Here is a 16297-nt window from a genome sequence, read left to right as displayed (position 1 = left end):
GGTGAAAAGTGGCAAAAAGTGGTAAAAAAAAAAAAATGGGTGGAAAGCAAACAAAATGGAATGCAAATGCCAAAAAGAAGTTGTAAAAATGGCTTTAGAGTTTTTTTATTTATTTATTTATTTACTTTTGGGGGTTTTTTTATATCTCTTTCTTTTCTTTTGTCTTTTTGGGGTTTTTTTTTCATATGGTAATATGTATGTATTATATATCATGTCTCCACAATGTAGGAACTTAATAAGCACAAATAAAGGTGTAAAAGAAAAAAAGAAGTGGTTAGAGATTACAAAACCAAAGCATAAATGGGTGTAAAGAGGCACAAACATCTTCTTCACCAAGAAAAGTTTCCAGTGTTTGTTTTAGTAAAAAAATGTGAATTAAAAACATTCACTGAAATAAACTCTTATCATGCTGTAGCAGTACATCTTTATTAGGCAGATTTTTCATAACTGTATTTTATCATGGAATACAAAGATAGTTGCTTCAACAATGTCATAACAGTAATATTCACATTATAACATCCTATATATTTGACATCATATCATACTCTGGCCCTGTATACCATTAATGATGAGTTTTGGGCAATCAGATACCAAATGACTGCACCATAGCAGGTGTATCTAAACACACTTGCCTGCTTTTTGTGCAAACAAAAGGCCAGGCATCATTTCTGCGGCTCTCTTACTGTGGCTTGGCATCCTGACATGCTGTATGCAGAGGCAGCTAGCATTAAGAATGAATGAGGGCAAATAAGAAAACAAGTTGAGCAGCTAGCAGTGCCTCTTTACTTTGGAAAGACACAGGGATGTACTATTTGATAAACTGTGTTTGGTACAGGCTAAATTGAAATGACACCTTAATTCAAGGTAACAAATTACAAGGGAGTCATTATGTGTAATATGCAGACGAGCTGATTATAAGGGCCAGCTCTCATTTATGAGGTTGTTTCATTTTTCCTATTTTTGTTCAATTCACTTTGTATTAATTATTACCACTTGGTATCTGAATGTACAAAACGGATATAAGTAGCTGTTAATGCATTGTTTTAAGACCAATGAGGGACATGAAATAGTCCAATATTCAACTTCAACTAAGGAATGAGTTGCATAAACAAACACAAAAAGTGGAGTACAATGTTGTTCCAAAGTTTTTCAGTACAAGTTATTTATATGAAAATAGCAGGAATAGATCCTTCCATACAATTCTGCAAATTCTTACAAATCTTCCAAGAAAGTTCTCATTTTAACAATGACTTATCAAATACCAGACATGACAACAAATGCAATATAGTATACTCTTGAGTATTTCAATCATTTTGGTACAAAAAAAAAACTACGATGAGTGCTGAAATTAAAAGTCCATAATCAACTATTCAGTATCAAAAATTAAACATCAGGTTTAAACATAGGACAAGCAAATCAGAGGTCATGAAACATCATTTTAGCAAAGCAGTGGTACATTAAGGCCCTATTTACATGACAACGTTCTGCTTCGTTCTCTGTCTTTGTTTTCAAATAGTTTCAAGTGCAGACGGTAACAGATTGAAAATAATCTCACACTCACAATAATGCTAACCTTGCAAAGCAGATGGATATGCCCAGTTCAGTGTCTCTCACTGGCGAATCCATCTTGCAAAGCTCCCGTCTGAACCGTCTGGGGCTGGTTAGAAAGTGACAGGACCAATCAGCTACGAGAAGCAGTACTTTCAGTCGTGACATAAGTAAGCAGCAACAAGAGGCCAGTGGAGTAATGGCGGAAGATATTAGTGTGGATGCTGTGAAAGCACCAGTTTTATCAGAACTTGATGACATTTCTTCGTTAAAAGAAGAACAAAGAACAGCAGTGAGTTGTTTCTTTCAAAACGGCAAAAGTCGTGTAGGGACATGTCTACAGTTGCCACGATTCGCGTTATGCACTGCTGTCTTTATGGAGTTTACACCTTCGGTAGGGGCGCAGGTCGGCAGTGACTACATCACGTGTTTTGTTGCTCTGGATGGCCCGTAGAGATGTGACGGACAGAATGTTCATCCAATCCCCCTCCAAGTTTTTTTTCAAAGCCTCTGCCCTTTCCCAAACACTGTCTATGAGTGGTTTTCCAGATGGATGTGTGAAATAAATCCATCTGGCGTGTCAGGTTACAATAATGCACACAAGACACCAAAAACGCTGTAGTACACATGACGGGCCAGTAGATCGCGGTATCATTGTGCAATGAACCGAAACACGCACATGTGTAGGGGATCTTTCTACCTTCTACCTGCGTTTTCAGAAAGTCACATTTTGCCTATGGAGATGGAGGCATTTTGAAAACTTTTCACTCTTGAACTTCTTTCCAAATTGTTCCGTTTTTAGTCACCCAAAATGCTGTTCTCGTTACAGACAGCCAAAACACAACAAAAGTTTCGCATTTTCACCTGGAAACGTTATCATGTAAACAGTGAAAGAACTCTTGCATATTTCTTTGCACTTCTTATTAGCCAATAGTAAAGATATTGCAAAATGTATGATGCACATAATTTCATTTCACACAACATTAAGACTCAGAACATATTTCAACAAGAACATGATAAAAGGAAGTGTGATCAGTAAAGAAAGATGCATATTCATAATGACTTACAAAGATAACATAAAGAGATGGGGTTTTAAGAGGACTCTTCACGTTTCTTCTCTCAACCTACAAATCCATAATATACAAAGACATCCGACAAAATAAACTTACAAAAAAGTATCATCACTATTTTAGACAGGTATTTCAATCCCTTTTCACAGTAGGCCCACAGAAGTCTATTCACAATGATTAACCCAATAAAACGACGTGCTGGATTAGGCTGCTGTTATGGTTTAGTTAATGTCAACTGCAACAGGGCCTTTCATTGAGAAACCAATAAAGAATGACACTCTTGACCCTTGCGCATGCCCTCTCAGCTCACTTTTAAACACTGGTGAGACTTCAACTTTCAGATCAGGGATACAAGTGTGTGCCAGTATCCTGTCCTGCTTCACTTCCCCATTGACCCGGCAAAGGAGTTCTTTCACCTTCTCCTCTTTCCAGATTTTGCCATTTTCCCAAGAGGACTCAAACTGATCCTGCCCGACGGACTTTTTGATTTCCCCCAGTTGTACCAGTCGTTCGTAACCCTGCCTCTTCCCCAGGAAGAAATGGAGAACTGGCCTTTTTCCATTCACCACCTCTCTCATCACTGAGAGATAAGCTGTTTTCATCAGTGAGATGTACTTTCCAAGACTTGCACATTCTCGAATGGGCTGGTTCTGATGTGGCCACAACAGCAAAACAGCAATGAAGTAGAGTGGCAAATTATCACTCAAGGGGATCTGCTCACGCAGAATTTGGCAGAGGAGCTGAATGAGTGTATGGTATGGCTGGAGAAGCCTGGAGTCCAGTTTGATACGACTCAACACAACACTGGCATAGATGTAGTTGATTCTCTCCCTCATAGCTGGGTTGTGATTAGGCTGGCAGACAAACTCATAGCGTCTGGTGATGTTCTCCATTGTTTCAGGGGAGACGTCATTTGAGAGACTATTCAGAATCCCTGAATAGGTGTCAGCTTTTTGTCTCTCGAGGAAATGTCGTGCCTGTAGGGGTTTCAGCCAGATTGGCATGGCCTCTTTCTTCCAGGAAGCTGCAGAATCAATCTGGCAGAAAAGCTTTGCATACTGACTGAAACATCTGGATACCTCATTATGGATTCGCTGTTCACGACAGTCTTTCATTCCAAATCTGGTGCTCAAGTTGACGTAAAAGTTCTCCAGGAAGTCAAAGTTTGCCTTCATCCTGTACTTGAGGTTGTTGAGGACATGCTCAAAATCTCTGAGGATCATGTAGTAACTTCTGTGTTTGCTTGCCCATTTATCATGCCCCTGTACATCCTTAAGCTTGATTTCTCCAGAGAGAACCCTGCTCAGAATGTCATGACGGACATTGTCAGCAGAAAATATTGGGGTCTTTTCCAGCATCCAGATAACAAGCACTCCAACCTGAATTTCTCCAAGACACCCTGATACATTAAAGGGACAATTGTCTCCCACAGTGTTTAAGCGCTGAATGGACTCCTTCTTTGCAAGGTTCTGTGCCTCCCTGAATGCTTCTATTGCTGACTGAGCCATTTTGAGAAATCCTTCCAACTTTTCAGTACTAAAAGGCTCATCCTTGTACTTGGCAATGGCATCCTTAAGCTCATGCTTGATAACTTGTGCTGATGTGTCAGCAATATACGAGCTGGTTTTGGAAAGCTCTCTTGCTCCCTGTGCCCAAACCTTTGCCTCTAAGAAGTCCTTCTTTTTAAGGTAGTAGTACCTGGCTAGTAACTGAGACATGATGGCATCTTTCTCAAATCTTTTTGATGCATTTTGTAGCACCATCTCTTCCTGTCCTGGGGTTTCGCCTGCAATTTCTTGAATCAGCGGAGAGAACTGAGATTCCTCCTCCACAGAATGGTACCTCTTTACTAAGATGTGGCGAACATCTTGCAGGAGTTTGTCTTTGCCTTGTGTGCTCTCATAGAGCTTTTCTGTTGTCAGCAGAAAGTCAGTGATCTCAGCCTTGCTCACATTGTGGGTTTTTGTTAGTTCCTGCAGGCAGTGCCATGCAATACTTGAATGGATCATTTTCACAGCTTCGAACCGCACCTTATCCTCAACTGAGCACCTGGCAATCAATGGGGAGAATTTCCCAAATCCATCTTCAATTTTGACAGTACCAAAAATTGGCTTTGGTTGAAGATCAAGAAACTCCTCACAGAGAGAGATGGAGAGACAAGAACCCTTGCTGTAAACATCAAGTAGGACTAAGACAGCCAGGAGTTGGGCATGTTTCTTATTCATATTGAAGCTCTTCAGAGTGTTGCGAGCCACACCTTCAACATACTCTGACTTGAAGTTCTTCTTCATGATCATAAACCCATAGAAAGTTTCAGCATTTTTGTGCGTTTTCTCGATTTCTACAAGTTTCTCCTCAAACAGTCTCTGCTCCTTGTCAGAGAGATTGTTTCCAATGAAAACTGTGTTTGCTGACTGTTCAGTTGGTTCAGGAGACTCTGACCTCATACAGTTCAGGAGAATTACCTGTGCAGTTTTTGACCGAGTATTCTGCTTTGCACATTTTTTTTCAATGTGCTGCTGCAACTCAAATACTTTCTCCTTGTCATCGAAGTCATCTATCATCAGCAGAACAGGGATTCGTGGTTGTTGCTCCTCATGGTCATACATTAAAAGTTTGACAGCTTGATCAGCGACTTCAGCAAAGTCAGCCTTGCAGTTTTTGAGCACAGCACAACGGAATTTCTCACGGAGTGCCCATAAAGTGTGCTTGGCTAAAGTTGTCCCACCACATCCAGGTACGTGCATGAGGTGAAACAACACACAGGCTTTTGTCAGGGAGCACAAATCCGGTATGACTGTGTCCACGATGTAGTCAAATTTGTCTCGCTTGATAAATGGTGTGGACCCAGGCTCTTCTGAGAAAAAGAAGTTCCACCATGAAACTTTTCCCCCTTTGTAGAAGTTTTCCTCTTTTTGAAGTCTGTCCTCAGTTCCTCCTTCACACTGGTTCACGCACAAGATCTCTAAGGTATCCAGGCCGCGCTCCACTTTCTTTTTCAGCAGCACTTTGCTTCCCCCACCACAAGGTAGGAAACGGCTTGATTTACGGTTCTTTGACAGAAGACTAAGAACAGTGCCATTGACCTCTGCAAAGCTGAGCTCATATATGCATCTACCAGAGATGTCAATCCCACACCGGGCCTCAACTAGGTCTTTCCAGGAAGTAAATGCTTTCTCGTTTTCACATAAACACAGGATTTGCTCTGTGCCTTTGAGCTCCTGGCAGAATGTCATGAAAGTCTCAACAAGAGGGTCCATTTTCTCACTCACAGTTGACAAAAGTAAGAAGATGACAAGGAATCTTTGGTTTGGAAGAACCTTTTTATGACACAAGAAAGAAGCCACGTCTCGGACAGATGCTCCCTTTTCCATCAACCAGCGATCTACTTCTGAGGGAATTTCATCTTCAATACCTCCATTGCAGAACACCCAGCTAGTTCCACGAGTTAATTTCAACTTGTTAGCAATGTCCTCAACTCCTTCTGTGATTTTATACTTTGCTGGCAAATGTGCCTGAACAGTACTCTGCTGCTCAAAGTATGACTTTAAACCACGTTCTGCCGACTCTGGATCAAAGTCTAAAACAGCCGTTGGGTTGAGTTCAACAAGAAATCCTAGTGATTCAAACTGGACTGGATGGGATTTGTTAGTGACTATCACATACTGCTCAAAGTGTGACTTATCCAAAGACAGCGATCCACCAGTTATCATGTGACTTAATCGAGAACCCTGAGTACTGCTCTTTATTACATCAAGGTGCTTTTCCTCTGCTTGTTTTCGGAGTTGGAAGAGTTCAGCCACCCTGGCAATGAACTGGTCATAGTCTTTCATAGCTTTGGGGGTTTGGGTTTTTGGAAGGAGCTTACTGCTGCTGCCACCATCTCGGATATAGAGCTGCTTCGATTCTTGTATCCATGTCCACTCTTTGAACGTGGCAGTGTGGTAGATGTTGTCTTTACAGATCGTAGAGTCAGGAACTATGTCCACTTCTATGACATACTTGTCAGAGGATGTCCAGTTCTTATTGAGAACCCCAACAAATCGCGGTGGTTTGATGCAAATTTGAGCAACCTGTTTGTGTTGCTGAAAGCAAGCATCAATGGCCCTCTTAAGTTTATCAATATAAGCCTCTTTGTCCTTAACAACCACACCCAACACTTGGCCATGTTCGTAATCTGGCTTGTCTCCTATTCCAAGATGGATGGTGCCGTTGGTGCGGCTATTCATGCAGGCAGAGGCAAAGCGTATAACTTCATATGTGAACTTACTCATTTTGTTTTCATCTGGAGTATTGATGAAAGCTTTATACTCATGACAGGGTTCAATGAAGTCTAAGGCACCAGATTCTGTGACATCAAGGATGCTGTCCTCCCTGTATCTATGAGTATCATGGTAACGACAAAATGGATATGGTTTACTTGGACTTCCAGAGTGATTTGTAGAGCTTGGTGGGTTCTCTTTCATTAATTTCACTACATCTTCTCTGGCATGAATGATAATCTTTGCTGGTCCAAAAGTCACACCCATAGTTTTTAAGTCTGCTGAATCTATAAGCAAAAGACTATGTCCGTTAATGTCCTGCTGAAACAGTATGTCTGCAACATGCTCATCCACACCATCCAGCTTGAGAACCCATTCCTTCACTTGCTGTTTGCTCCAGTCCTTGACGTTTGTGGCCAGATTCTCCCCCTGGCTCTAAAATAAAGACGTGCTGTTAATTTCTTCAGATTCAAGTATATTTCCATCACACAACACCATGAAATTTGACTTTTGTATAGGATATGGTATTACTCAACTGCTTTTACCTTAATTTCGGCTTGATCCTCCATGACGTCACTTTTGTCTTTACAAACACAGACCACTAATGTAAAAACAAAACAAAACCAAAAAACAATGAAGCACATTAAAAAAAAAAGTTTAGCTACTACTACATATACATAATATGAATACAGGCAACCTTACCTTAATTTTTCTGAGCATTCATGATCACTGCCACACTTGTCACAAAGGTTGACAACTAATTACTGGAAAAGAAAAAGGAAATATTGAGAAACTGGTGTATAAAAATAACCAAAAGCACTAAGACAAGGTATTACAACATTATTTAAACTTTTTTTCAATTCATCTTTAATAAGCCATGTTTTTCTTAAAATGAGAAATGTGTCTAATACACAACCATATATCATCATTTCAAATGAAGGTAGCTCATGGTACCTTCAATGGTTGTGAAATACAGCTAATATTTTCAAATCTGATCAACCAGCATAGATTGATAGATGTGAATTGTTGATATTAAAAGTTTATTTAATTAACCAATGCACATCTGGGGGTATAATCAATCAATCAATCAAATTTATTTATAAAGCACATTTAAAAACAGCAACAGCTGACCAAAGTACTGCGCTTCAGAGCGCAGAGAGCACACGGGGCAGCAGCTGCATGCTAGAGACAGCAGGATTTTGTCTAGAGAGATAGAGAGATCTATATATTTTGTTCTATTGTATTTCAACAAGTTACAAAGATTTAATCAGAGCTGAAGAATTTAACTTCACATGGCTCCGTTACGACCTCGTTCTAATGGATCCCAGTCCTGTCCACATTTCTGACCAGTTTCTTGCAAAGTCAGGCTTTAATGGCTGTGAGAAGTTTTATGGTTTGTGAAATAAAGTTTCTTCCCTTAGCTGAGTCACAAACAGCAGCTCACAGGATAACAAACACCTTTCGTCCTCAGTGTGTAAAGAAGAGTGCCAAATACGTAGACAAGTGTGTGCCAGGGTTAATCTCACGGCTGATTTAACCTCTCTTATTATAAAATTATAATGCCATACTACCATCGACTGATTTAATTTACCTTTAATTCTATTTCATGTTATAAGGAAGAGAAATTGTGGTCTTGATCGCTGACGTTTGAATGGAACATCATTTATTAATCCTATGGTGTATTCACTTCCAGCTCTTATCAGATGGTTAAAATTGCTCTCATCGCGGTAAAAAATCTTCCAACGGAACATTTAATCCTGCTCTGGACACAGGCTGTCCTATGACATGAGAGCTTATTTGGTGCAGCACTGAAAGGCATCCAAAATTAGGAGGAGATAGCACAGTCCATGGCACATAGAGGAATGCCAGGGGGATTCAGATAGTATACGAACATGCAGAAGAACGACTGTAGGGGCCCATACGAGTTCAAAAGTCTGGGTTTCATTTAGCAGAAGTGCTTAGTACTCTTATCAGGCTCAAGATTATATGCTGTGAGCAATAACTCTCTGCTATGAACCACTTTCTCTCTCTCCTCACTGGGCTCTGTACAGTTAAGGTAGCCTACTGATCCCAGGTCAGCTGAAATAACTCCAGTGTCAGATCAGATATCTATATAAATCTGTTGCTATTTTACAGCCAAAAAACCAACACTTATGTACTGAGTCATCAACACGTATACATTCATCAACAGTGGATGCTTCGTGTGATGATGTCGGTGTGCTGTATCTGTGCTCAGGCCTTGATGCTTTGAGCAGTGTGAGTGCGGGCCAAAGGGGGGACAGGGAGGGGGGTCAAATGGGCTTCAGTATGGTTAGAATACGGCCATGTTAGCCAATGTCTGCATGGCTGCTCTTTTCTGCCTTAAGTTGTAAGCATGGCGTAGTGTGAGTGCACCCTTAAATAACATATCCCAGAATATGTATGGAAACCACATCAACCAGGCGGGGATATGTCTAAGAAGCACTGGTGGATCAGGAGACTTCAGACTGAGTTTGTCATTAATAGATTTGCCTTTCTGGTCTTCACAAAACTTTTTGAAATATTCAAATACCTGTTAAATCGACACTCTGCCAGCAAGAAGCCTTCAGCTTGGTGCCAATGCCAGCAGTAGGGATGCACAATATTATCAGCCTGATATTGGTATCAGCAGATATCAAAAATTCTGCCGATATTTCATCCAATCTTTTGGCTGTGAATATCGGCATATATTTTGACCACATACTAAGAAATTTGTGGAGTTTTGGGATAAACCAAAAGACCTATGTCAGTTGAAGTCTTTTTTTTAATCCTTCCTCATTCTTTAAACTTTAAAGTGTTTTGTTAAGACTAAGGTTTGTTTCTTTGTTCATTCACAAACTTTAAAGTGTGTTCAAAGGACAGAATTTTTAGGTCCAAAAAAACATATCTAAATATTGGTATTGGCTAAAATTAATCTGTAAAAATCAGCATATCGGATATCTGCAAAAATCCAATATCGTGCATCCCTAGCCAGCAGCTACTGCTGTGCTATATTCCATTTATAGTCGTTAGGATGACTAATAAGATCTGCGGGGTTATAACTTAAGGACTTTTATCCTCACTTCAGGATCTTTGCTGAGCATGTTTTACAAATACTTCTGCGTTATCATCCTCTGAAAAACTGAATAAGTCCACCAGTGACTAGGATCTAACCGGTTGATCAGACTGCTGAATTGATCGGACGATAATAGCCTATTAAAAATGATCGTTTATCGGCCAAATGTTGGCCGATAGACACCGGTGTTAACACTTGTTTTTTCTTTCCACTCATAAAGAACAAGGGATCAGGCTTGGTTTTACCAAGACATGAAGTCTGTGTTGTATTATTTATTCAGTAAAAGGTGCCCCGACTCCTTTCATGTCGCACACTCCACATTTACCTCCTTACAGCAGAGAGACTAGAGCTCAGAGCAGTATAGCTGACAATCAAATTTGTTGAAGAGAACTGTTTGCCCCAACGGTAAATTTATAGCTAGCTTGGGAAATAAACAGCTCCATAAGTTCCCTATATCATTTCATAACATTTCGTTTGAGTCATAATGACTTCACTGTTTAGAAAGATTGAGATCTCATGCCACAAGAACTCGTGAGATCAATACTGCACAGACACTTGGAGGAGCAGCTCACCTTCCAGAAAACAATACCAAACTAGAAGTTATAAAAGATCACACAGATGCCCTGGACACTATAAAACTGCTGGTGAGAGAGCTAATGAGGAAACAGAGCTGATCCGGTATCCATTAAGATGACTGCTCCAACCACCACCTCGAGTGCGCTACTTGGGCTGTACATGATCCGCCTATGCATCATCATAACGGTGTGAATTGATGACATGCTGCTAGTAAAAGCCTGTGAAGTCTCCATGAGGAGAATACAGCGTTTATTTAGTTTGTGTCTGCGCGCAGACTCGCTCGTAGTGCCGCTATTTGTGACTTTGTAACTTAGAGGCACGGCTTCGTCATGTCTCCTCGTCTCACCGTCTGTCAGTCACAAATCCATCAGCTGTTGGCTGTGCTATCAGCAGTCAGAAGCTTAACATGTGTAGTGCAATGGGTCTGCATACTGCAGCAGTAAACTTAGCTAAACTAACTCTGTTTGAGCACCATAGAGTCCACTGTTAGCTCCAAAAAGCGAAGTTAAAGCTTCAGTTAAACGCGCCCTGTTTGTTGTATGACAGGAGACAGAGACACTCACTCACCAATGCACACACATTAACTAGGGGTGCAACGATACACAGAATTCACGGTTCGGTTCGATACGTTTTTGTCACGGTTCGATACTTTTCGATACAAAAATAGAGAAATTTCCATGCCTTTTTTAACTTGTTTGTTGAAAATTTTATATATCTGGTGCAGCTATACCTGACACATGTTCTGCTGTGCATACTTAGCACCATATAAAACAAAAACAGCACCATGTAAAAAAAAGGATAATATTAAAAAAATAAATTTATCTGATGGAGAAATCACCCATCTTATGTGGTGCGTTCTTAGCAGCAGAGTATATATTACAAATAAATTGCTCCCTAAATATTTTTTGAAACATTTGAAACATTCTAACAACACAGTATCAACCAAATACAGTGCTGTATCATTTGGGGGTCCCTGATGGTGTATTTTCTATTTTTGGCAGAATATAAAACAAACATATCCAATCCCTGACATGAAAACAATTTTAGAATCACTGTTCTATGGTGTACAATTCTATAAGAATATTTTAAAAAACATCACATGAAAAATTAAATGTATCTGGTGCAGCTGTACCTGACACATGTTCTTCTGTGCAGAACACATCCACTGAGCTTGCAGCACAGAGCACCTCATCAGACGTTGATAAAATAAATATAAAATTGCGTATTGTTCGATTCAGTGGTCTCAGTTCAGTCCACACTGTATTGAACAGTTCAATACAGATACATGTATTGTTGCACCCCTAATAATCAAGTATAATATTAAAAATAGATACTGTAATTGTAGCGATGAGTGCCTAGTGTAGTAAATTCAAGATTTTGTAGACTGTTAAAATGAAAGGTTTGATTTGAAGAGCATTAAAATGTACAGTTTGAGTCAAAGTTAGACAAAATATACTCTTTGGAAGCATTAATAGCCTATTCAGTATTTAATTCAAACATTTTTGAAAAGACCTGAAAGCGTTGCAATTATGACTTTCAGTTGTATAAATCACATATTATCCACCCATGTATTTTTTTCCCAAAATTAAAAAAAGTGTGAAATCTCATCTCGTCTTGTGGGCCCAAATCTTGTCTCGTCTCATGAGATAAGTGTCTCGTCACCCCACTAGTAACAACCTAACGAAAAACCAGCAAAAAAGTGCTGAACATGAGGCTTTTTAAAGTGTTCATTAATTAAGATTAAGTTTTGCATCCTCCTTACCTGGACCTGCCTAGGAAGCAAACTTAAGGGGAACACTGGAAGAGACTGTTTAATACTTCTAGATGTGGGATATTTGTTTGCTCTTAGTTCTTCTGCAAACAGAAGATGCCATCAAGTTATTTATATTCTAAGGGCTTGACAACATAAAAAGTTTATTTTTTATCATCAGCACTTTTGTTGGTACAATTTCAGCTAGATATACTAAATTTAGCTTGACAGAAATAAAACCTAGCATCAGTTAATGCAGTCATACGACCTGCAGTGATGAGCTGACAGCCAGGTGATTATGCTCCTGCTGCTGGCAAAGCTTCACCTCCTCCACCCCATCTTCTTCCCTTATAGCATGAAGTTTGTTTCTCTCTCATATTCAGATTCATGCTACTATGGATTAATTGCTATTGTATTGTACTGTATTGTATTCAATAGCTATTGTATTCAATAGGCATTGTCATAAATGTGGAGTTTTAGCCATGCCCACCCTGGAAAGTCAAAGCATGCTGCTTGACTAAACTAGGGAGCATCTTTTGAGCAAAGCCTTCTCTGCCAAGTAAATTTGTATATTCATTTTGCAATAGAATGGTAAAATGTATGATGAGAGTGTCTCTGACAGAACGTTATTTCTCATGTCATTCCCCTGTCTAATCTATTTTCTTCATCTGCCAACAGTCTAATAGTGCATAAGTGTCTTTATATAAAGTGCCTTCAACACTTCATCATATCCTGTATTTCACCTTTGTTCTCCAGTCAGCTGTGGCTGATATAAAACCAGGAAGAAGACAGATTTTTCCTGTGTCAGATACATAGATAGATACTTTCTCAATCCTGAAGGAAATTCAACTCACAATACCAATTAATTTAAACAAACATATCTATCAGAATCAAAGTTTTTGGTTAATTAGGGCCTTGTTCAAATGTAACAACTATAATTAGAGTGGAAAATGAGAAGATAAGCAGAGCTGGACAGTAATTTTTTAGATTTACTCACTTTTCTGTTGACATGAAGCTTGTTGAGTGCTTGTACGTCTTGCTTTTTACAACAGAAGTGTATTTGCTCATTTGCTTGCTTGTCGAAAATTCTTATTCTTCTGCCTTTACGGCACACAGGAAATAAAGATCAGATAGTATGACCTCACCCCTCAGGTATTAAAAGTTCTTCTCCGAGCTCATCTGAACCAAACTTTGGACTTTTACTTAAACTGATTTACTGAGTAGTTATTTTCTGAGTATATTTAATCAGAGTTCGTGTTGAATTACTTGACTATATTGTTCTTGTACTCTTTTTTTTCCTGGGTCGCCTATATGTTTTTAAGAAGAATTAAAATCAACAAACCTCATGTTAACAAGTCAAGGCAGAAAAGAGCATCCATGCAGACATCGGCTAACATCACATCACTGGGAATATTCTGCGTTTCATCAGAATTTTGACAGCCTTTTCTCTTCCTGATCCGGGTATTTTCACTCTGCACACCGCCTCATACAGTGAAAAAATAGTGCCAGCACATACTTACCCCTCTAAAAGCTCGTCTACTCTGGGCGGTAAGGTCTTAAAGCAGCGGTCGTATGAATTAAAGCGAACAATCATTGTTCGGAGCTTGTTTGCAGAGAGGAGAGGAAGAACAGCAATGGCGACAGCACAGAGAGTCCGCTAGCCTTCATGTGAGCAGGGCGGCTACTGCTGAGGAAACGAAACTGAAGCAGGACTCATGGAGAGGTATCATTTTACTTCTTACTGCCCCTTTCTTTTTGTCATAGACCCTGTGCCTTTTTTCTTTACAGCAGTCAGTATTTATGGAAGCCCATTTCAACAACTTATAAAAGCAAAAATAAATAAATCAAGTTCAGGAATTAAACGTTAGTCTCAAGTCGAAATTATGTTAAAAATTCATATTAGCGAGATAAAACGGAGAAATTACGAGATATACGGTCATTTTTATGAAACTTAATGAGATAAAAAGTCAAAATTATTTTAAAAAAGTTAAAGTTTTGAGATAAAAACTCCAAAAATCTGAATAATTAGATTAAAAAAAAAAACGTAATTAAAGTATAGTCAAAATTATGAAAAAAATACAGGATAAAAAGTAAAATATCCAACATAAAAGCATCAAATTAATGTGATCAAAACCAGAATCACAGAATGAGTCAATAACATGAAAATAGAAAGTAAAAATACATAAATTAAACAAAAATAAAGATATTTCAAGTCAAAATAATGAGATAAAAATGTATTTACAGTATAGAAAGTTAAAACAATAACATAAAATATCAAAATTATGAGATAAAAACAGAAGTGCAGAGTAATTAGTCATAAAGATGAGGAGGAAAACAAGAATTAAAGATGAAATGTCAGGATCATAACATAAAAGTTAAAATAATGACAAAAGAAAAAAAATTATTCGAACACTCAAAATTAGGAGATAAAAATTCAACATCACAAAAACAAAATTACAGCATTTAAGTAAAAAAAATATAAAATGTGAAAATATTGAGATAAAAAGCAAATATATGTTTTAAAAAAAAGTCAAAATTATCACAAAAAAAGACAAACAAAAATATGTAATAAAATGTCAGGATTATAACATTAAAGTTAAAATAATCAGAAAGAATACAAAATTATTAGAGAAAAACTCAAAAGAGATAAAAAGTTGGAGAATGAGATAAAAAAAACAAATTTCAAGATAGAAAGTAAAAAAAAAAAAACATCAAAATAACATGAAAAAATAAGGGTAATAAGTCAAAAATAATGGGATAAAAAATAATTCAGGATAGAAAGGTCACAATAATGAGAAACAAACAATTGTATTTGAAATATACTGAAAAAAATTTTAAAAAATGAGAAAAAAGGAGGATGAAAGGAAAAAAATACAATATAAAATTTTAAATAATGAAACAAAGGCAAAACTAGAGGAAACATTCAAAATAATGAGTAAAATAAAACAAAAATACAGGATAGAAAGTCAAATTTATAGTATACAAGATAAAGAGGAAAAAAGAAAACCAGATTATTGGAAAAAAAACCTCAAAATGATGAGAAACAAAAGAATGATACAATAAACAAAAGAATGATAGAAAGTCAAAATAATAAATATTTTCTTTTTGGATGTGAAGCAACAAGCTTTTTACGGCTTTATTGGGGGATTTTCTGCCACGCTGCCTTGGCCACTCTTGGGCATTCACAGAGCTGTCCTAAGCCACTCCTGTGTTGTCTTGACTGTGTAAGCCCAGTCAAAGGTCCTGAGCACTGTGGTACAGGATTTCATAGAGGATATCTCTGACCAGTCTCAGAGTCCATGCTGCTGAAAAACACCCCCAACAAGATGCTGCCACCACAGTGCTATACTGTTGGGATGGTTTTAGGTAGGTGTTGAGCAGTGCCTGGTCCTCAAGAAACATGGCTTAGAAATGCGGCCAAACAGTTTAACCTTGGTTTGAACAGACCAGGGAATCTTGTTTCTCACAGTCTGAGAGTCCTTCAGGTGTCTTTTTGCAAACTCAGTGGGGGCTTTCGTGTGTTTTGCATTGAGGAGAGGCTTCTGTCCTGCCACTCTGTCATTAAGCCCAGATCAGTGCAGAAAAAAATTGTTGCAGCCTTCCCCAGATCTATGCCTGTCATCAGTCCCATCTATGGGCCCTGCAGGCAGTTCCTTTGACCTCATGGTTAGGTTTTTGCTCTGATATGTATTGTCAACTATGAGACCTTCTATAGAGAGGTGTGTGCCTTTCCAAATCATGTCCAATCAATTTAATTTACCACAGGTGAACTCCAATCAAGATGGATAAACATCTCAGCAAAGAGAAATGGGAGGAACCTGAGCTAAATTTAGTGGTTTTGCAAAGGTCTGAGTACTTGTGTCAATGTGACTTGTTTTTTCCTTTTATACATTTGCAAAAAAATCGAACATTTTGTTTTCACCTTGTCATGATGGGGCACTGAGTGTAGAATAAAGAGAGAACAAAATATGAAGTGAAACACTAGCTGTGGACAGGCCCTAACAAACAAATGAGTCAA

General features: G+C 38.5%; 1 protein-coding gene across 2 annotated transcripts; it reads right to left on the bottom strand.

Moving 5' to 3' along the window:
• Positions 1–417: 417 nt before the first annotated feature.
• Positions 418–13996, bottom strand: LOC121522361 (sterile alpha motif domain-containing protein 9-like). 2 transcript variants are annotated; one of them, XM_041806606.1, is made up of 4 exons: positions 13800–13996; positions 7583–7644; positions 7426–7481; positions 418–7315 (listed from the first exon to the last, which is right to left on the bottom strand). In XM_041806606.1, the coding sequence occupies exons 3-4, from the start codon at positions 7447–7449 to the stop codon at positions 2840–2842; spliced, it is 4500 nt and encodes a 1499-aa protein (XP_041662540.1). In that variant the 5' UTR covers positions 7450–7481; positions 7583–7644; positions 13800–13996; the 3' UTR covers positions 418–2839. The 2 variants fall into 2 exon arrangements, with proteins under 2 accessions (XP_041662540.1, XP_041662541.1); XM_041806607.1 differs by lacking the exon at positions 13800–13996 and adding an exon at positions 13622–13761.
• Between the last annotated feature and the right edge of the window lie 2301 nt (positions 13997–16297).

This window comes from Cheilinus undulatus, linkage group 15 (genome assembly GCF_018320785.1).
Source record: "Cheilinus undulatus linkage group 15, ASM1832078v1, whole genome shotgun sequence".
Classification (NCBI taxonomy): domain Eukaryota; kingdom Metazoa; phylum Chordata; class Actinopteri; order Labriformes; family Labridae; genus Cheilinus; species Cheilinus undulatus.
The sequence above is the reverse complement of the archived record's forward strand: the minus strand, read 5'-3'. Positions and strand labels throughout refer to the sequence as shown.

What these genes read in the sequence shown, in the direction of transcription:
- LOC121522361 (XM_041806606.1), bottom strand. Translation starts at nt 7,449, where the DNA reads ATGGAGGATCAAGCCGAAATTAAG. An exon ending in AGGATCAAGCCGAAATTAAG is followed by an intron (nt 7,316 to 7,425) that starts GTAAAAGCAGTT and finishes TCTTTATTTTAG; the next exon opens with AGCCAGGGGGAGAATCTGGC.